Source organism: Dasypus novemcinctus, chromosome 2 (assembly GCF_030445035.2).
Source record: "Dasypus novemcinctus isolate mDasNov1 chromosome 2, mDasNov1.1.hap2, whole genome shotgun sequence".
NCBI classification, from domain to species: domain Eukaryota; kingdom Metazoa; phylum Chordata; class Mammalia; order Cingulata; family Dasypodidae; genus Dasypus; species Dasypus novemcinctus.
The window spans coordinates 168,782,869-168,804,899 of record NC_080674.1 but is presented as its reverse complement, the minus strand read 5'-3'; the positions used below and the strand labels follow the sequence as shown (position 1 = coordinate 168,804,899).

At 40.0% G+C, this 22,031-nt stretch overlaps 1 protein-coding gene across 8 annotated transcripts in view; it reads left to right on the top strand.

The window, feature by feature from the left end:
• EBF1 (EBF transcription factor 1) overlaps positions 1-22,031 on the top strand; it is a 391,714-nt gene that overhangs the window by 342,361 nt on the left and 27,322 nt on the right. For all 8 annotated transcript variants that reach the window (XM_004453513.4, XM_004453516.4, XM_004453515.4 and 5 more), the window contains exon 11: positions 17,460-17,548. In XM_004453513.4, the coding sequence (XP_004453570.2) occupies positions 17,460-17,548 (89 nt within the window). The remainder of the gene's footprint in view (positions 1-17,459; positions 17,549-22,031) is intronic.

The following is a 22,031-nucleotide window of genomic DNA, read 5'->3' as shown; positions in this document are numbered from 1 at the left end:
CAGCCTTCAGTAGGGCCAGGCAGAGTGTGGAGGGAGAGGGTATGGAAGAAAGAGCACTTCTTTACCCTTGTTCCCTCTGACTTATCTTAAGCTGCTCCATCACATGAATTTAGAGAGAAAGGGAACGTTCAGTTTGGGGGATTTTAGCCTCCATTTCCAGTTAGAAGGAAGAAGAGGTCCAGGGAAGCCAGATCTGGAAAAATGTTTTCTTGTAACACGAGATGGCATTTCTGCAGGTGGAAAAGACCTGTGCGAATTATATGGGCCTGTGTCCACTTAGAAAAATAGGGACATTAGATGTGTGTGGTCATGAGGACTGCTTTTGGAGATGTCTCCGATTTTAATAAAGGTTCAGTCTTTGAGTGGAGTCTTTCTTACTTTCCTCATAGAGAGCCCATTGCCCTCCAGACAACTTGTCCATATATCTAGCCCTCCATCAGTATACAAGCATACTTGTATCTCCAGGCAAGCTTGCTGTCATTGAGAATTTAATCTATAGGGGTCACTTATATTAGTAAGAATTAGTTTGTTGTGCTATCAGTGGACTGTGATGAATGCTATTCTCCAACAGAGTCCTGTCTCAAAGGCTGTTCCTTGTGTATGTACCTTAGGGGAACCATATGCAAGTCTTGCAAGTTAGTAGATACTAACTAAATGTCTCACGATCTGGAAATAACTCAACACAGCACTAACGAAACAATCACGATATCCTTCAATATGGACTGTACCAGGCCATCCTTAAAAGTTTTGGCATAACTCCAACTAACTTTGCATAACTTTCTGCCCCCTAAACCCACCCACCCACAGTATTGTTTGTGAATCGGGGAAGTTTCTCGTGCACTCAGGATGAGAAGTGGAAAAATTCCTACTGGAAAGTAGAAGCTGGTTCATACCCCCTGTTTACATTAGTGGTTTACCAGGGTGTTTGCTCACAGATCAATAGCAGTAGGCAGCATTTCGTTGACCTCCTCCTGGTCAGTGTGGCCTATGTTCCAATTAGATTCCAACTTCCTTCTTTTTTCCACATTTGGAGAACTTAAACTTGCATGGCGATTACCCTCAGATGTAGTTTCCAGAACTGCAAATAGGAATCTGAAAGCCCCTGGGTCAGTAGTTTAGAGACTGGCCCATTCTCTCTAGCTCTTGAGCATTGACTTAGGCATTCATGGGATAAATTCATTAAAGTGCTTTTAAACAGAGACTCTATAAAGGTATAAGATACAAATAGTCTTCTGTGTACCTGGCATAGGTGGGTGGGTTCTAACGTTTTCCTTGCTGAAGGTCAGCACCAGTGTCAAATTTACAGCAAACCCACTTATGATGCTTAGTGTTCCCTTTGGTTTTTATTGTCACAGTAGGTTTAACCTGACCAAGAAGTAATTACACCATTATTTTTTATGTGGTGCTTTATTACTTGCTATTCAAAATTGGTTTCCAGCATCTCATGAGCTAATAGCAACAAATGTGTGATTGTAATGTTCATTCCATTGGGAGACATGGGGTTATTGCAGAAGAGGCCACATACCCATTGCCCACACAATGACCGTTATGCCAAAACCAGTGAATTGCTTTAATAAACACCTATTGATTGTAAGATGTCAGAGACAAATATTAATACCAAGAAGCTCCGAAGAGGAAGGTTAAATGCTGGTTACATGTGCACTATATCTTGTCCATATTTTTGTGGGGACTCATTCATCGATGGGCCACAGGTCTAAATCTAGGGTGGGCTGGAAGCAGGAGAACCTCATTGTGGTGCCTCAAGGGATCAACTTGGGTTCCATCCACTTCTTAAAATACAGGCGTCAAGACTGGGAGCAGAAAAAATACACAGTCATGGGAAAACCCCTCATTCTTACCCCTCCAACTCTACTAACAGGAATTGACCAAAGCTAAAGGTGGCATGGTATCGTAACTTTTGTCTCTGGGTCCCTGGAACTCTACAGATTTCCTTAGGACTTAGGGTCATCTGATTTGGGACTGAGTGTCCTCTACTCTCTCTTATGTTCCATGTGAAACTATGCTAGTGTTGGGCAAATAAGTTTGCCAACCAGGTGCGGACTTGGCCCAGTGGTTAGGGCATCCGCCTACCACATGGAAGGTCCGGGGTTCAAACCCTGGGCCTCCTTGACCCATGTGGAGCTGGCCCATGTGCAGTGCTGATGCGTGCAAGGAGTGCTGTGCCACACAGGGGTGTCCCCCGCATGGGGGAGCCCCACGTGCAAGGAGTGTACCCCGTAAGGAAAGCTGCCCAGCATGAAAGAAAGTACAGCCTGCCCAGGAATGGTGCCGCACACACGGAGAGCTGACACAACAAGACGATGCAACAAAAAGAAACAGATTCCTGTGCTGCTGACAACAACAGAAGCAGACGAAGAAGAACATACAGCAGATAGACACAGAGAACAGACAACCGGGAAGGGGGGGTAGGGGGGAAATAAATAAATAAATAAATAAATAAATCTTTAAAAAAAAAAGTTTGCCAACCAGATTTACTTGGTACATTCATATCTTTGTATTGGGGGTTATAGGATGAAAGAATACCAGAGCCTCAGGATTAAGGCATGTGTAAGTCTACTAGAACTGTGGTTGCCACATGCTAATGATCTTAGAATAGCCTTTTTGCAGCTTCTCCCGGACCTTCCCTGGTTGACTACTCAGCTATACTGAATGATGACTAACCCTTACATTTTAAGCTCCTCATTTGATTTCACTGACCTTATTCTCTCCAGGTGTTCTTGTTCCCTTTTGGCCAGCCTTTGTCTTTTCTGTCTCTGAACCTTTCTCCAACTAGTCCTTACCTGCATGTGCTCCCCATATTGCTGTCTGTCCTTGGATGTGGTTACCAGTATTCCACTCTGGGTTTATCTTGATGTTACCGATACCATTAACTCCATTCTTGAGCTTTTCCCAAGTTTCTGTCCTTTATTTCCAACTATCTACTAAAAATTTTTACCTGGACGTCCTATTGGCACCTAAGATGTCTGAACTTGAACTCATGATTTGTTCCCCCTCCTTCCTGCAGGCTTTATTTTCTTTAAATAGCCACTCTCTCCACCTGTCAGATAAATTAAACATGTCAGTTTTATCCTCCTTTCTTCTAAATTCTCATATCTGCTGTCAAATTCTATTCCAAAGTATCTCTGAAATTTACCTTTTCCTCTCTGGCCACCCCATTATTAGCTGTTCTTTCATTTGTCACTTGAATTATTGCAATAGTGTTGACTTTAAAATCCATCCTTCGACTTCTATGGTTATCTGCTTTGTTACTTATACTATTTGGAAAACCTTAAGTAGCTCTTTTTCCCTACAAGATAAAGTTCTTTACTAGGCCCTCAAGAACAATGCTGTTTTTAATAGTTATTCTTCAATACCCCAGTCCTGATATATAAGTTATGCCATCTCCAAACAGGAATATACAATCTTTTTGAAGACACCATGCTCTCTTTTATACCTGTGCCTTTGCTCATGCTGTTCCTTTTGCCTGGAATGCTTTTCCCATATTTTTTAGTAGAAAATCCTATTTATCCTTCCAGGTCCAGCTCAAATATGACCTCTTTGGTAAATGTTTGCCTGACTCCACTACAGAGCACTATGTGTTTCTTGTGCTGTGTATTGCTAGTACATGATTAAAGCCCCTGGTTTCATTATCTTAGAGGTCTGTTTCTGCAACTGGAAATCCAGTTAACATGATGATTAACATACATGAAACTGGGCTGTGTTGTCCTTCTCTTTATTTTCATCTTCTTGTGCCCAGGACCTTCTATATAATAAGTGGCCAATTTTATTTACTTAATTTAAGCAATGGGAAAACACCCAATGTCAGTGAAAGAATTCCATATTATTTAGTTGTTTCCTACCAATTTTGTTCCCTTTTGGCTACAAAAATCATATTGGTTTAAGGGCAGTTGTCTTCTCCAGTTGGAAGTATATTTCAGGGTAATATTTGAGAGTCAAAAGTATTAGAATTATTTGAACCATAATTTCAAATTAATGTAGATGAGCAAGGAAGAGCTGAGCTCCAGAACAAACAGCACACCCAATAGTCTCATAGGATACTGTATGTTCATGTTGTTGTATTTAGCAAATTGTCTAGAATTCTGTTTGTGTTTTCCTGCCCCTCTAGACTCTGGTGCTCCTTGAGAGTAGGGAATATGTGGATATGTTTCATTAATTCTGTATCCCTTATACCTGTTCCTATTTCTAGCACATGGCAGGTGTTACAGTAATAGCAATAAAAGCTACCCATTTAGTATTTACTTTGTGGTTAGCACTTTTCAAATAGTTTCACCTCAAACCTACACTTTACAGATAAAGATAGCTTAAAGAATGGAAATCCCTTTTCTAAAAGGCACACAGCTGGTCAGTGATAAGGCTGGGGTGTGATTCAGTCTTATTCCAAAAGGGTTAGAATGACAGGAAAAAGAGTATACTGGTAGAGGCATGGGAATCAAATGAGGATTATTAGAGTAGGCGACAAAGGTTTCTGTGGGACAGAAAATGAGACAAAGAAAAGAACTAGAACAGAGAGAGGTGTACAGGGAGCAAGAAGCTTTAAAAAGTCCTGAGGGTCAAAATCATACTAGACCTATTCTGGGGGCACCTTGGTTGTCCCATCTCAGCTGTCCTGGCAGAATAGTTGAGTTGGGCTCTGGGAGCAGACACACTGAGTTGGAATCACAGCCCTTTCACACATTACCTATGTGGACTTAGGGGAGATGCTTAACACCTCCAAGCTTCAATTTCCTACTCTGTGAAATGGGAATAATAATGACATCTACTTTCTAGGGTTGTTGTGGAGGTTATATGACATAATCACTGTAAAGTGCTGGAAATTCTGCTTGGCACATCGTTAGTCCTTAGGAAGTGTTAACTTCTGCTGTCATTTTAAAAATTTGGATTCTTATTGGAAGAAAAGACACACATGAGTGAATGCAGTAAATCCCTGCAAGTATCTTAGCATTTAGTTAATTCCATTGCTTCTGAGTAGATTCATGTTTCCCTAATTTGTGCATCAACGTGCCCCTGTAAACTCACAGGGGGCTGTGCGGTTATTGAAATTTTAGGAAAACAATGATACTTTAATGATACTTTAAGTCTGATTCTGTGCAAACTACTCGCTTGAGTCGTTTTGATCATGCTACATTCCTTTTGATCATGTCATATCTTCGCAAGCAGGGTTTTTGACAGTGACTTTGATTAAAAAGGACATACCATGTGAAAATCAGCATAGAATAAAAAACGAGTGTGGCAATGTCCAATCTGATTCCAAGGTTTAAGAAGTGTTAAGTCTAAAATATAAACCATAATGTAAACCAAAATGGAGCCATGTTTGAAAGCTGTCGTTTTAATATCTATACACTGGCTGCAAAAAATATAATATGAACATGTAAAAAGATCACTGTTGGGGAAGGGACAAAGAGTCTGGTGTTGGATTTATGGGAGTACCATATATTGTATATGTGAATTACTGTGACCTAAAACTTATGTCAAGAGAAACTTAATAATCAGAAAAAAAAAAAAGACAGACAGGAAGTAGACACTGAGGAAGAAATGGAAGAAATTGCCTTGCCACTGTACATACAGAGCAACACCTGTAGCAGTGATAAAAGGCAAAATGTCAAAAACAAAGCTTTTTCATTTCTTTGATACCCAATTTATTTTTCCTTTATGTAATTTTTCTAAATTTCTAGGTATTCTATATCTAACCTTTAAACCCATCACTATATTCCATTTTTCTATTAAGGAAACCTGGCAATATATTGGGCTTCCTTTTTGAAGAAGTTTTGGACTACAGAGAGGTTCAACTATGGCAGGGGAGGAGCACTTGTGTGGGGTGTCATTGGTGGGATGCACACAGTTGAGACGGAGTTCTCCAGGGCATGTATACAGGGTACATAGAAAGGTTTGGATATTTTCATAGTTGTTTCAGTTGGAAATGACAGATGAGAGAGTGCTGAATTCCTGACCAGGGGAGCTCTATCACATTCCCCAATGGAACAACAACAATTCCCCAAGTGCAATGGCAAAGACCAATAAAGATGGATGGTTCAATGATGAGCCCTTGATACTGATGGCCCCGATTATGAGCCTGTGTGCCTGAAATATGAACTAGGCCTATAGCTGTGGGGTGCCTAAGAGTTACCTCCTGAGAGCCTCCATGTTGCTCAAATGTGGCCACTCTCTAAGCCAAACTCAGCATATAGATGCATTGCCTTCCCCTCAGCATGGGACATGACTCCTGGGGATGAGCCTCCCTGGCACCGAGGGATTACTACCAAGCACCAGCTGATGATGTAACTATAAAAAGACCATGAACAAAGAGGTCAACTCAGACCAGCAGAATATCTCAGCCTACATGTAATATCAGGTGTTAAAAACTGCATTTTGACTTTGGATAAAAAAGAGGGAAATGGAAAGGACAAGTGAGTTAATATGGCTAAGAGGCTCCAAAAAAGAGTCAGGAGGTCATCAGGGGGTGATGCTTATGCATGCCTCAGCAGGGTACCAGAGACAGCTGAGGTAGATGGAAACCCAGGTGCTGGTTCTCCTGAGGGTTGCAGCAGCACACAGGTTCTATGGTCAAGGCAGATGGCTCTGGAGTTCAGGGCCATGTCAGTTGGCCCTACTTTGGAGTTTGTGTTCCTGAGTGTGATGGAGTTGGACTCAGATATAACCTTTCTACACATGCCTTTTCTGTCACTTTTACCATACCTGTGGTTGGTGTTTGGGTTGGTGTATACTCAGGAGACCTGAATCTCTGAACTGTCCATATGATGGCCAGGCCCCGGGCCTCAGTAGACTTGCAGCTCCTACCCTCTGGTTTCTTGGACTTACCCTGGCCAGCTGACAGGGAGGTGAAGAGGGTCAACCACCACACCAGGAAGCCAAGAGTGCCTACAGCTGCAAGCAGGAGAATTGCATCCATCATCCATGTGGAATCTAAACCCCCTTTTGATGTAGAGGGGGACTGGACATAACCATCCCAGGTCCACAGGATGGAGGAATAGAGTATGGATTAGAGTGGATTTACTGGTGTTCTGCTGGGGAACTATTGTGATTAGTAAGGAAGAAATTGTAGTAGTGATGTGGAGAGGGTGGCCGTGGTGGCTGCTGATGGTTGGGAGAGGAAAGAAGAGATATGGTGTGGGGGCATTTTCAGGATTTGGAGTTGTCCTGGGTGGTACTGCAGGGATGGATGCTGGACATTGTGTGTCCTGTCGTGGCCCACTGGGTGGACTGGGGGAGAGTGTGGACTACAGTGTGGATCACTGTCCATGCGCGGTTCTCCAGAATGTATTCGCCAGGTGCAATGGATGTGCCATAATGATGGAAGAGTTTGTTGATGGGGGAGGGGTGATATGGGTGGGGTGGGGGGTATATGGGGACCTCATATTTTTTAATGTAACATTTAAAAGAAAATAAAGAAAAAAATTTAAAAAAAACAAAAACAAAAGGATAAGGGATATCACAGCAATGCAAGGTGTTGGGGAGGGGTGATGTATGGGACCCCTGTTGTGATATTATGCATGTTTATTTTGTAAGCTGACAACCTTTCCTACACACTTATTGTTTATTTATGTTCATATATGAATTATATACTTCAATAAAAAAAGTATTTTTTTAAAAAAAAGACCCAACAGGAGCACATATCCCATTAGTAAGTAAGTGTGGTTTAGAACGAAATAAAAATATTTTTCTTTCAATTTCTTTGTATTGTTATTTCAAATGATCACTAAGTTATTAGGACATAAATATAAAATTCTTGGATCCAAGTAGTTAATAAACGGAGTAGGGCCTTTCTTTTGATCTGGTTGCTGTGAAAAGAATGCTCAGACACCCAAGCTATCACAAACCCTGAAATTTTGAGGAGCTCTGGAGTAGACAGTAATTAAAGGTGTAATCAGAGTGGGTTAAGGCTAATAGGAAAGAGTTGTGGACCCTAATGTTTGGGAAAAGGAGAGTTTCTGGCTGAGCTTTAGAGGTATCTAGGCTAATGGCAGTCAACAAGAATAATAATTTAGGTTGAGTCAATACTGGAGAAGGATGGCTTCATTTATTTTTATGTAAAGATGCCATTTAAGTTAGAGTTTAGGTTGATAAAACTTCTAGGCTTATCTGCAAGGCCATTGTAGCTCTGTATAGCAGGCTTGCTTATAAATGCAAGTTCTCATAGATTCCATTAAAATATTACCAAATAATCATTCCATCTTCCAATCTCACCCAGTTACAAGTATTTCACTTCTTATTAGTGGAATTAATTACCTTTTTGAGTCGCCTTTATTTCACTTTTTTTGCTATATTTTTTTCCTCCCCATCTGACTCTCAGCAGTGCGCTGCTGAATCTTCATTGTCCACCTCTTCTGAAACCTGTCCACTGGTTTAGAGGAAGCGATTCTGTTAACAGTGGGAGTAGTTTTTTGCGTGGTCTTGTAAAACCGTGGTATTAGCAATCATAAGTAGGACCTCAGCCTGGAATTCTGTACATGGTTAGCACGAGGCTCAAAGAAGGGTTTCTTAGCTTTAGAGCCTGCTCGGTGCTGCCTCCTGCTGAGCACCTAAGTTGCAGGTAGGTTTGTTCTAGCAGAGTAATAAGTATTGCTGTTTAGCGATTGTGTTGTTGAAATTCAGCTCCACTATGTCTGACAGTATTTATCTAAAATACTTTCTCTGGTGCGTGTTCAAGTTCCAGTAAACCGTGTCTTATTGTGCGACCTTTTCATTTTCCAGTGAAAAGGGATCAGCTCGTCAGATAAAAGCTACAAGCCGGAGTACAGGAAAAATGCGTGCTCAGAAAATCCAAGCATGATTGAAAACAAGATGTGTTAAATCAATGCGCTTTATCGCCTGCCTATTCCTGGCAATTGCTGTTCTAAGCTCATTCTGAACACACACTGGATGATAAAAGTACGGTGTCACAGCTCTCGCTAGGGTGGGAGAACAAGAAAACATGTTTATCAGACAGGCTGGGTGATTCCCCGCCCCACCCCCCCACCATGATAACAGTTATTGTCAAAACTCTTCGGGAAGGAATCTGAAGAACAATTATAGAAGTAATATTATTCTTGTTATTTCAGAAGATATGCCAGTAGGGAAGAGAATTATAGATTTTTCCTTAAGCGTTAGTAAAGACAGAGTGTTCTGGCCTTCGATACTTAAACACCATCATCCATTACACAGCAAAAGGCATCCTTCTTTCCTGCTTCATAGGAGCAAATCTGGCATTGCAACCTAATCAGAAATGATCCGAATTTTTTTTTTAATCCAAAATAAAAAGACTGAAAGGCAAAAAATTGTTAAGATTGTCAAGCTTCTGTTTGCCTGAGGGACTTAAATGTGGGTCCAATTTGGAAATCTAAATTAAGGCTCCTGGAAGGCCAAGCTGTTCAGAGAACATTATACACAATCACAGGGGCAACTTTTCTCATCAACTATATTACAATTAGCGAGCAGTAGAGTTTTTTCCTAATTATTATAAGTTCACCTATTTCCCATTTTAGCTAAAGTGTAACCCTCCAGGGCAACAAAGGGGTCTGTTCATGAAGAGATGTTCCACTTCTGTCAGTCATTTCTCACCAAGGATCTTCCAGAATATGCTACCTGGTTGTGGCATGAAATAAGTTGAGTATTTGTTATCATATGAAATAAGCATATGGGTCCCTTTTTCCTAAAAGACAAGTCACACTTTGAGAGCCCAGCTTGGACTTTTGAGGGGAACTTGATGGGACAGAAAGCAGAGTTTCCTGATCATTTTGTGGGACAACTTTAAAAACCAAAAGGTTTATATTTGTGGACCTGGTGAGCTTTATGTAAAGAGATGAGGCAGTCAGGGGGTCTGGATGGCTCATTCCCCTGTATGCAGTCAGGGTCTGGGCATGGAGATTCCTCCTATTGCAACATTTCTGTTTCATAGATATTTCGTTTCAAAAATAAAAATTAAAAAAAGAAGTAGTTCATTTGATTTGGTAGCAGGGCTTGTCAACATGCTACAAACTGAGATTCAGCAATGTTAAAGTAAAATATCATCTTAGAACACTAAGCAAAGTGCTACAAACAACAACGAAAAACAAATGAGGCCTCTGTGATAATTGTGATTCTGGTGTGTAGCCTTAGATGTGCTGCCAGCTATTTTGATGCCTTAGTTTCCCCACTGTGACTGGGTAGTAATAACCTTTGACATTTATGCCAAGGGTATATCATAGGAATCAATGAGATAAAGACTACAAAGCATTCTGATATTACTAGAAAAAGGATCTTATGGCCTCAAGGTGTGTTTAAAATGACAGTTCTATAAGTAATTGTGATTGTTGATATCTATTAAAAACGTTTCAGAGAGTCCTTATAATTTAAATAATGTTTGGGTTCAAGAAAATAAATATTAAAAATTAGTTTTCTTTTGCAGTTGTCTTTGAAAGTAACCTATTAAAATATAAATTTATATAAACTTCATGAAGAATAGTTTAGGAAATATATGTGTCAAAGGACTTGAGATACACATACTCTTTTTTTCCAGGAATTACCCGGAGTGGTGTTTCTTATAGAACTTCTTAAATTAGTGAAAAATTTTTGAGGAAAAATCTACATCCCCGTTAGTAGGGGATTGCTACCTAAGTTATGGTCCATCCTTAAGGACAACAATGCATTATGATTAAAAAGAATGAGGTGGTTCTAAATGATGCAGGTAATCTATATTTATGTAAAATGGGATTGTGAAAACGTTGAAAGCATGCATAAATATAAAAGGTGCTTATGTGGGAGTGGGTATTACTGGGCTTTCATTTTTCCTTTCTTGTGTTTCTCTTGTAGTTTTTATACAATAAGAATGTATCATTTTTAGATTTGGAAAAACAGTACAGCTATTTCCATTTTGAAAAAACAAAAGCAAGTCACTCTTAATTCTTACTTCCTCTTCTTGATTGCTTTTGCTTCTTGAAACAAAAATTAAATTCCAGACACATGTAAGTTCTTTACCTTCCAGGCTGCAGGCCTTAGGCTCCTCCGAGTCTCAGCCTCTTTGTCCGAGAGCCCCCTGCATTTCCACGCCTTGAGTTCTCCCTCTTTCTGCTCATTTTCTGTCTTCAGGCTTTGTCTTGCATAGTCTCCTGCCAATGTTGCTGGCTCTCCTCTCTGTAAAGGTGACAGCGATGCAAGCCAACTTATTCTCTAAGTGGGCCTTCAGAGAGAGGGGTTACTTCCTTCGCTTGATTTTTGAATCTCAAAGTTATTGCCTCATCTCAAGAGGTTTGAAGAATACACATAAGGAGCCAGGGCACGTTGAAAGCCAGTTTGGAAAGTTTCCTTTGGCTCCTGTGTTGGTAAATGCGGCCCAGGTTGGCTTCACCCTGACGCCCTTCTGGTTCGGTAGAGCTTGCTGTGGTTCAGTGAGCCTCCACCTGACGCGCTCCGCGTCTCCCTGGATCCTGAGGCAGGGGTACTACGTTGTGAAAGCATCTCACACTAAAAGCAAGGGCTCCCCTTGCAACAGATTTGGTTTTAGGTTTCATAGGTGGGGGTATCCCTTCCACTAAAGAGATAACCTAGAATACCGTTTGTACGCTAAACACCTGGGCAGGTAATGAAATACCCAAATGGCTAGAAAGTGCAACAAATTTCTCTATTAACTATATGCCTGGCTCTTGCTCAAGTTTCGGGCTGATTTCTCCATTTATATATTTTAAAGTCAGTCTTAAAGATAGGTTCGTGAAGATAACTTGCTGTTTTATTGTTTACCTCTGGTTGTTAATTTAGTGACTGAAGGAAAAAATGGGGCCATTATGGAACAAAAAGACTCTGCCTAACACATATGTAATAACTCTCATGCCTGGAATGGATCTGCCTTGAAGGGAAACTCTCTGCAGTTACTCCTTTAGTTCAAATATAGAGTAGTCACCAGGGAAGCTGGGAGGCCCAGGTGCTAGTTTTATCATTGCCTCTGCTATGAGATTTTATTTATTACTTGGCATAGAGTCTAGATATTTGTTTGGACATTAAATGGCAATAGAATATAAATATTACCTTCCTAATATCTGCATTTCTTTTTATTTCAAGTCAAAATGACATCATGTCACACAACCATTAAAAAACGGAAATTAAAACCCCAGAAATATGTTAAAGCGCTGCAGTGAGTTGCTGAGCTATAAAAGGAAGGGAGCTCTGTGCGCGGATGTTGGAACGGCACCCGAGGAGCTTTTCCCCTGATGTTTGGGAACACAGCTCTCTGGCTTCTCATTTCCATTGTTTCTGGGAATAAGTATTCAAGAAGTTAAAGAGGGCAAAGGAGTGATTTCTCTAAAAGAAAACTCTGAAAAGAGAAAGATCCATTTTCATAACTAAGCAAGAATGCATTCTGGATTACATGAATTTGCAAATAAATGCCTCCTTAAAAAAGAATATTCTTCACTTGATGTGTTTGTGTGGTGGAAGTCTTTAGAAAGAAAGAAGGAAGGAAGGGAAGGAGGAACTAAAGGCACCAAAAGACCACAATCCATATTAGATTAGAATTTACTCATTACTAGATGTTTTGAATTGGATTTTGTAATCTTGTGATTAGTATTAGTGCATAAAGTCTAGTACAATTTTTCTCAATTTTCTTTGCATATAGCATTTCATGCTGCATGAATATTTGAACATTGTAGACCATAACTTTGTATAATCAGGCCTGTTCTGTCTTGACCAGGACGTTGGTTGAAGACCATAAGGAGAAAGGCTTAATAAAGAATGGTTCTGCGTAGGCAGTTACTGGTCTTCTCTAGGGGAGTCTGAGATTGGGAAGGAATTCAAAGCTGTTCGTAAGCAGTCCTAACACAAGGCCAGATGAAGTGGGCTGATTTTTCTTATTTTAACCATTTATTTAACCTTTGGAAATGACCTAACTTTGATACAGCAACTCCATGCACCAGTCACGTCCTGTCTACCAATGTCCATTCCCTTGTATCTATCAGAGCTACGGGTAAGAGGATGCTTCTGAATCTCAGCTGATACATCTACCCTGCAGGCTTGCTCTCCTGTTAAGGAACTCTTTTTTTTTTTAAAGATTTATTTCTTTATTTTATTTATCTCCCTTCCCATCCCCCCACCCTGTTATTAAGAAACTCTTGATCTTGCTTTTCATGCATTTATAGGAAAGTTCCTGACGTGCTCCAGTAATTTGCATACAGCTCCATAAGGTCCTACTAAGCTTATTCAGTAAATATGCATGTGCCTCTAAGTTTGAGAGAGTCAGTGGAAGACAGCTTGAATTCAAATTCTTGTGACTCCCCAATTGCCTGATCACTCCCTAAATCCATGCATCCCGCCAAAGGGTAGAGTGATCCTAATGAAGACTTGTGGGAAACAGGCGCAGGAGCAGGCACCCACTGTCTGTTAAGGAGACAAAAAGATGGGTTCCTGGGCAGAAGGGGAAGCGAGGCCGTGAGGTTCTGAGCTGCCTTCCAACTCCACCATCAAAGCATTTCACCTGTCTTTTGGGTTCAGATCATGCATACCTTTCAGAAGGTTTATTTTGAAAGTCCTACAGTATGATGGCACAAAGCAGTGAATTCCTTCTGAGCACAAGGTAAAGGCCCTAAAAATGAATAAAAGGATGATTGGTCTCTTATGGAATTTTTAAAATGTATACTATGGTCCCATTTCCTTCTGATAATTTAAAAATTGAGGCTTTTCTTATTGGGGATTACAGAATTTTCTAAATCTATGAGCCTTCCTTATTCTGTTACCATCCCCGGAAACTCTTTTCAGAGAGGGCAAACTAGGTGTTTGGAAGCGGGGCACCACCTGCTCTCATTCCCTTCCTTTTGTGGTTTGCATCTTCATCTGTTTTTCTTTTGTCAACTTTAAGATGCTCAGGCATCGGTATTTGTGGTTAATTATGCCCAATTAAGCTACTTTTTGCTTCCTCTGTCAGCTTCTCAGAACTATCCCAAGGTTTAGGGGAAAAAGAGTGATCAGCCCTCTTTCTACTTTTGCTGGTGGACCCTCTGCTTGACTACAATGAGATCACTTTGTTGTAAGGATTAACTCTATATTACATTCTTGCAGAGTAGATGTATGTCCCTAAATAAATATACCATTCTTTATGATTCCTCCCCATTACCCTCTCTGTTGATTTTCAGAGAGTTTATGAATAGTCACATATTTATACAACTGGCCAGAAGTATACTACTTATTTTTCTTATGGTCTGTAATAACCTATGCAAGGTTATTAAAGCGTATACAGACCCCTTTTAAGGCAGAGTTTCTTATGTCATTACTTTATACAAGCAGGTCAAATTCCATTTCAGCAACAATCTCTTGCTCTTAACCCTTTTCTCTGATTATAAAAGTAATATATGTTCATTGTGGAAAGTTTGGAGAATGCACAGCACAAAGAGGAGGCAGAAAAGCATTTTAAGACCCACTGCATAAAAATAGCTACTGTTGGTTTATACACATTTTCTTTATTCTATGTACATTCATTAAATAATAAAATATAATCATATTGTATTAATACATTTGCTCTTTTTCACCCAGCAATATATTATATGTCAGTAAAATTTCTTTTCCTATGGTATTGTTTTTGAGTAGTGCATCATATCGCACTCTATTGGTTCATCATAATTTAACCATTTCCCCTCTGTACATTTACGCTGTTTCCACATTTTTTTCCTTCTTTTTTTAGTGATCATTTTTATAAAGTGGCCTTTCCCACTCAATAGTTGGGTTAATTCTTTCCTCTAGTCATTGTAAATAGAGAAATCAGCAGGTTCTTTTGCAGTTAGGACAGTGGGCTTAAAACTTTGAATTTCTTTAGCATTACCTTTTTCTACATCGCTAGGCAATTCCATTATAACTTGCAGTACCTAAACTGAAGGCAGATTAACATATTTAAAAACATGAGCACAGAGAAATCATAAAGACATGGGAAATACATTTTAAACCTTTGTTTTACTATCTGAAATATTTTTTCTGCCCCATAGTATATTTCCATAGAGTAGCTGCTTATTTTTCCTTGAATAACGAGTTTAATATGTCTAATTCAATTACTCTTTGTGGCAGCGGGAAGGCTTTTTAGACTTCCTCCAGCTATGAGTTCCATATGATATTTGAATAGATTCTTTTAATTGCTGATATTAAGTGTCTGCCATTCTGCTGCAAGTTGAAGGTGTAGCCTGAGAAACATATTCTCCCCACAGTATATCAAAAAGTCATTCAATTAATAATCATAGGTTTCTTGACATAGTAAGAATTAATTATGCAAACAATCAAAGCGGAGGGTCAACAATTCAAATCCTTTTCGTAGCTTAGATGGAAAAATAAAACCGAGAATTAGAATTTCCAGGATGCAGAATTACGTCTTCAGACATTAAAACAATACATTTAATTGTCTAAGGCAATTATTTATGGTTCAACATTTTTGTTGGCAATTAGCATTATGGGTTGGGGGTGGATATGATAAATAACTCAAACCTGGGTGCTCATGCCCCTTGCTCTCATATATTTCTTGATTAAATGCTGTGGATTTTACGAGTAACAGCTTCCTTGCATAAAGAGTTCTGTGGCTTTTTCTCTACACGTCTAATTTGAAAAAAAAAAGAATTCTTCTCAAGGGTTTAGAATGTAATTCATAAAATGGGAGGAATAATAAATATTATGCCTTAACTCATATATGAGTATAGATAGAGAGATTTGTTACACCTGGGTGTAATTTTATTTAATTTCCACAAGAGACAGGTTGAAGGTTTACTGTTTGGAGAGGGGGTGGGGGCAGGGGAAAATAGCTAAATTTTATATTTGCAAGAATGATTGCATTATCTTAAATGAAAATGCTACTCTATTAACAACTTCAATAGACATTGCATTTGGGAAAAATCTTTTTAATAAAAAGTTCCCTGAAGTTCACACCAACTTAAAATATACAAGTGAGGAAAAAGTACTTACCCTGATTTATGTGTCTTTTGGAGGTGTAATTATTGGCTTTTTACTCACCTATGTAAAACAATGTACTTTTGTAAATGGATTTCTGGCCACTTTATGCAGCCTTTTTTTCCCCCTCTTTTTTTTCTTACATAAAAAGTAAGCACTGTCAATCAAGGAATTTTAAGGTTTATTTCCTCTTTAGAAATGATTGATAGCCTTTTAGATTTACAAGTTGACAAGTTAAAGGGTTCTATTGGTATAATTATGTACTAAATTCACAGTCTTTCAATTTAAATGTCCTTTTAAAACCACAAGATTATCATACCTGTATTTTGAAAAGTGGGCCAGTCAGTTTGGGTTGGTATACAAATTGCTTCCATTAGCCTTGGGACCTATTTGAATTTAATACATTTTTTTAAAAGTTAGTAGTACTATGAATCTTACTTTTAAAATTTAGGTTAATGGAAATGCATTTTAAGTAAAGCATAAGGCATCTTGTTTTTTTTTTAATGTATAGCAAATGTCAGAACTACAATGACTGTCTTTTTATTCAGTATGGGAGAAATATGTAGTTGATTACTTTGGTTATACTAAAAAAGAAAAGAAAAGAAGAAAAAAATCCCACCCACCCATTACTTAGAGGATGTAGAGAATATAATCAGTGGATGGGACTTCTATCTTTTTCCAGTAAGATGAGACAGGCTGAAAATACTTCATGTTCCGAGGAAAATTTTTGAAAATAATAGACCGGATTCTACTTTATTTTGTGTTTAATTTAAGATTGCTTTGGGGAGGGTGAGGTCAGTGTGGGCACAATAAAGCCTGCTGTCTCCAAACATTATTATAAATTTGTTCTTCTTTTAGTCTTTTGGAGAATTCATTTTTGGATACCACTGCTCTAAGCTCGGACTCTGCAGAAGTTGGTCTTTTTCTTGAAATAATACTGATGTTGGTGAATCAGTGTGTCCTTTCCATATGGAGGTTTTGTATCAAGGGTGTTTTCAATGCCCAGCTCTTTATGAACTCTGTCAAATATTTAGGATTTCCATGCATAGAAAACCCACTACTGCCCCTCGCCTCTGCCACTAACTCTTCTCTCAGGCTTAATTGCCACAGAAGACATTGGGGTCTTGTGCTACTGAGTTCCCTAGAGCTTTTGCACTGAACAAGCCCATTTAATTCTCTTGCTGTTTACAATGTGTAGTTCTTCCTGGACAAGCCCCATGAGTGTGTTGGCTTGAGCTTCTGATTAAAGTGAATCCTAAAATTTCACTTCAAATGCCGTTTTACTGTATATTTATATTATTAGAAATACAGGATTTGGCCAGAAGAGTGGAGTTCAAGACCTGCTTTTGAATGAGTCATTCCCTACTTTGGTAAATAGCAGAAGTAGATGGTGGAAATGGTCAGTAAAGGGATCATGACCTGAGATGAATTTATGATCTGATTAAAAAGTATCAATTAAACTTTGGACTTCTCCAGTTATTTCCATACCAGCAATGTTGAGATTTCAGTTCTGCATTATTTCCTGAACATGGTCTAATTGTGTGCCTTCTTCATTGCAGCACTCAATGAACCCACCATCGATTACGGTTTCCAGAGGCTACAAAAGGTCATCCCCAGGCACCCTGGCGACCCTGAGCGTTTGCCAAAGGTCAGGATAACTCTTTTTGGGTTATGTTCTCTGCAACCTTGAGTTTGGGTGATTGGCTACAGATCAGAATTAGTTCATAGATAAGCACTCATATTTTTTGTGCTTTATGTGATCGGTTCTCTAAAATAATAAACGTAGCAAACACTTATAGGCCAGGCCATATTGTACTTATTTTTTATATATACCATGTCATTTCATCCTCTCAACAACCCTCTGAGGCTGTTACTATTACCATCACCATTTTAGAAAAGAAAATAATGATGCAAAGAGGGTTGAATAACTTGCCCAAGGTCACACAGCATGTTAATTGCGGATCTGCGATTCTGATGTACACAGCTTTTATTCAGAGTCTGGATTATTAATCACTACATCAGACCAATTCTCAAGAGGGTAAAGGATACCACATTTCTACCTACATGAGGTTCCATATTGATCCCTGGTGATGGGGGAAGAGCCAGAGCTCAAAAGGAAGCACATAGGGTCTCTTTGCTCCGGGGACATCCCACCTAGGTGGTAAATTAGGCTCAAACATGTGAAAGGTTAACCAAAAATTCAAGACAGAATAATATATTTTGTGCCACAGTATGTCATTAATTGCCAATACAGAAAGAAAGAAATGAATGTTTATTGTCTATTCTGTACCTGTTGTCAAAGTTAGGGACTTTCCCCTCTCTGTACCCAAGGAGCTTGGATATGTGTGGGAGCTATCACCATATACAACTAATCGTAATTGAAAATAATTAGCACATTGTAACAAAAGTGTCACTACGGAGATGCAGAGGAGAGAGCAGTTAAGGGCTAAAGAAGTTCTAAATACAGAAATAGCTGAGAACATGGAGATGAGTTAAGAGACAACTACCACTCACCAGCAGCAAAATGAAATTTGGTTTACTACCCAAGAGTAAACTATTATAAATTAAATGAGTAGTTGAGAGGTCCTTTTCTTGCCACACTGAGTCTAGAGATATGTCATTTCTAGATCTGTTTATCTTCGTACGACATTTATAAAAATGAAGTTGGCCTCCTTCCCAGCTCAGTGCACCCCCTTGGGGGTCAGTTCATCCTCAAGTTCTACTGTGTGCCTGTTGCACTTGGAGGCACGTGCACCTGCACGGCAGGCCCGGGCCAGGAGAACGCTTGCTCTCAGAATGGCGGCTTGCAGATGTGGGCTGTAGGGGTGGGGCACTCCCTGCCCACAGGGGGCAAGGACGGTGACAGCAAAGCATCTGCCCTCTACCCTGATCTCCGGGAAGAACCATCCCGCCTTTCAGCTTCTCCCAACACCTCACTTCAACAGTGCTGTTCACCTTGGGAAAATGTCTTAAAAGCATTTCTCCCAAGGAAGAAATCATACAATGTATCAACCTGTTCACATCCTTGTCTTTGAAAGGGGCCTCCATCTTAGAGGCCTTTCTTCTTCCCCTTCCCCTTTAACTTATTCTTGGTGAGCAGTTAAATAATCCAAGTCTAATAATGAATGGCAGGCTCCTTCCATAGTATAGACATGCTGTGGAGGCATTTACCTTTATCTCTGACTAGCAAGGATCTTGCTGCCATGAATTTCCTATGGGACAACTTGAAATTATTTTACAGTACAATGATATACATTATTCTGTGTTAACCCCATGCTGGGCACCCTAGGGGTCTTAGTGGTAGAAAGAAGGCATGGGTGCAATCCCAGGTTTCTCCCCTTGTTGCCATTTTGCCACAGTTTTCACTTTACATTTAACATTTGACGTCTCTGTAGAGTCGGCTCAAAGGATTGAGGCCACAAAGTAAAGATTCAGATTGGGCAGGGAAGAATTCAGAGCTCTGCCACTTTCTTGCTATGCCACCTGGGTCAAAGTTAGTTACTTCTTTGTGCTTAGGTTTTCTTATCTGCTACATGGGGATGGCGGTGGTTATTTTAGTCACTCACTTAGCACTCAGTGAGAGGAAGTTTTGGTTATTTAACCATTGAGTGAGAGTGAGACACTTGCTTCTGACAACTCTTCCAACCAATCCCTACAGAGCAGGAAATCCTAATCCTGGGGTGCAATTGATTGTGGGATTTATCTTCTGTGACTCAGCTTCTTCATCTAGAAAATGGGGATAATAATAGTGCCTACCTCAATGGGATCATGTAAGGATAAATTGAGGCAAATCCCTATATGCTCTTGGCACAGTATCTGGCCCATAGTTCCCACCCTGTAAATATTTATTGAGACATAGAAGACAAATCTGGTTTAGTGGTCAAAATCAAAAGAAGCCAGGCAGCATTTTTCCTATTTATAAGGAAAGGAAAGAAATAAGAATATAGGGTTGAGTTTTGTGCACATGTCTTGTGGCTTGATGGTGAGATTCCCAGCCCTTTTTTCCTGAGTTTAGGAAGAGTAATCAGGGACACAATGGATTTGTGTGTTACGGAAACACTCCACAGTGTGCATCTAGCCACTTGACCATGCAAGGAGTTTGGCAGGAGCCCACCCCAGGAAGCTCTCGCTGTGAGTCAGATCAGAGTGGCTGTCTTCTTGGCTCCAAATGTTAAGGTGGAGTGAGAGTTCAAGGGCAGGGTCAGGAAGTAGCGGATGGAGCCAGCACGGGGCATTCCTGTGGACTTGAGAGATTTATACCCCTGCTGTCCATTGTTAGGGGAATAAAAATGGGCTCCGCCTTTCTTAAAATCATGGTCAGGGATTGTCGAACAGGAGTGTCTCAGTGAGCCATGGACCACACACCTTAAAAAACAAACTCTACTTTATTAAACCCATGTGTTTGTGAATAGACAAAGCTAGATTCATACAACCACCCACATATTCTGTCAAACGAAACTGCTCCAAAGACCAGGCAGACAGCTTTCCATAATAATATGCCTTTGTATACTGGCTTGTACTTTTTCAAAGAACTTGTCCACACTTCATTTTATTGGATTCTTCATTTGCAAGATAAGTAAAGAAAGCGGACATCATTCCCATTTATCAAATGACAAAAAGGGATCAAGAAGAATCCTTTGCAAATTATTTTGTTCCTCAGAGTCACCATCAGTGACAGTTGCTATACATACAAATTTAAAATACGTTAATTATACTAATGTCAAGTTTTTGCTTTTGTTTTGTTTCTGTTTGGTTTCCTGCTTCATCTACACACACATAGAGAAGGGCAAGTTAAGGTTTTAAAATCATAGCATTCTGTTCTGTTTGATGTCAACTTGCCATCCTCTTTGGATCCTGGCAGAAGAGAGAGGAACATGTAATCAACTTTAGGGTGAAGGTTGACTTTTCTTATAACATAGAGGTGGGGGGAAAGGGGACTAACTGGTCAGCCAGAAACTCTGAGATGCTGATGGCTGAAATTCATGATGCAATCCAGAAACATTTGACAAGTTGCTCTCTGTTTTGAAGGCCAAAGGTGTCTCTGTCCCTTTTCAGTGTTGGTCATTGAGTGGTCAGTGGGCCTTAGCCCAAAAGGTGGTGAAAGCAGACCTTAGGCTTAGCCACCATTCCGTGTGCTAGCGCTGAATCCAGGCCCGCAAAGAACACTCACTCACCCGCCGTGTGCCTGGCACTGCTTGTGAAGGGTTTTGGAGCGTACAGAGGTCCCGCGTGGGCTCTCAGCTCAGGCAGTGGTGGGCTTTGAACGCCAGCTCTACCACATGGTGCATATGATAACTTTGGGAGCCTCAGCTTTCTCTTTTGTTAAAAAACAACACAAAACAAAACCACTTTCCCAGAGCATTGTTCTTAGGAATTCATGAGATAACTTTTTGCAAAGATGTATTCCTGGCCGATAGCAAGGAACTGGTTGCTAATAACCCTTGCATGGTGGGGATTTACATTTCACAGGTGAGGAGTCAGAATCTCAAGGGATCCAGAGCCTTGCCCAAGACTTCACAGCTAGTGGGTAGGAAAATCAAGATTCGAACCAAAGCCACTGATTCCACTACATCAAGTCCCCAATTTGGGGATCTGGAAACCCAAATAATTCTGCCTTGCAGGAATGAGCTTCTTTCTCCCTGACCCCCACCTCGGTCCCCCCATCCTACTTAAATTCTCACCAGCTTTCTCTCATTTCCCCATTGAGAGGGTTTGGCATGGGGACCTCAACAGGGCAAACATGTTTTTTCCCAAGAGCCAGTCCCTCTTTTAGAGAAAATAAAGCAGTTTAAGAAAAGTAACAAAAGCTGCATTTGTTTATTTTGCTTTATGGAGCTGAAAATATCTAGTAAATTGATCCAGTGGGAGTAATAAATACACATTACTTTATCTTGTTCTTCATGTCCTATACCCCTGAGCCTTGATAGAACAACACCACTTAATAGACTTAAAAAAGAGTAATTACACTCATTGGTTGTGTGATTTTTCAGCCCTCCCAGCCCTGCCTGACCTTCTAATTTAGCTCACCGTGTCTAACTAATGCATTTATATTCATCTTTTATGAAGCATGTATAGTACAGAATTGACTTTAGAGCCTTTTTCCAGCTGTCCTCCCAGGTTCCCAATCTGGT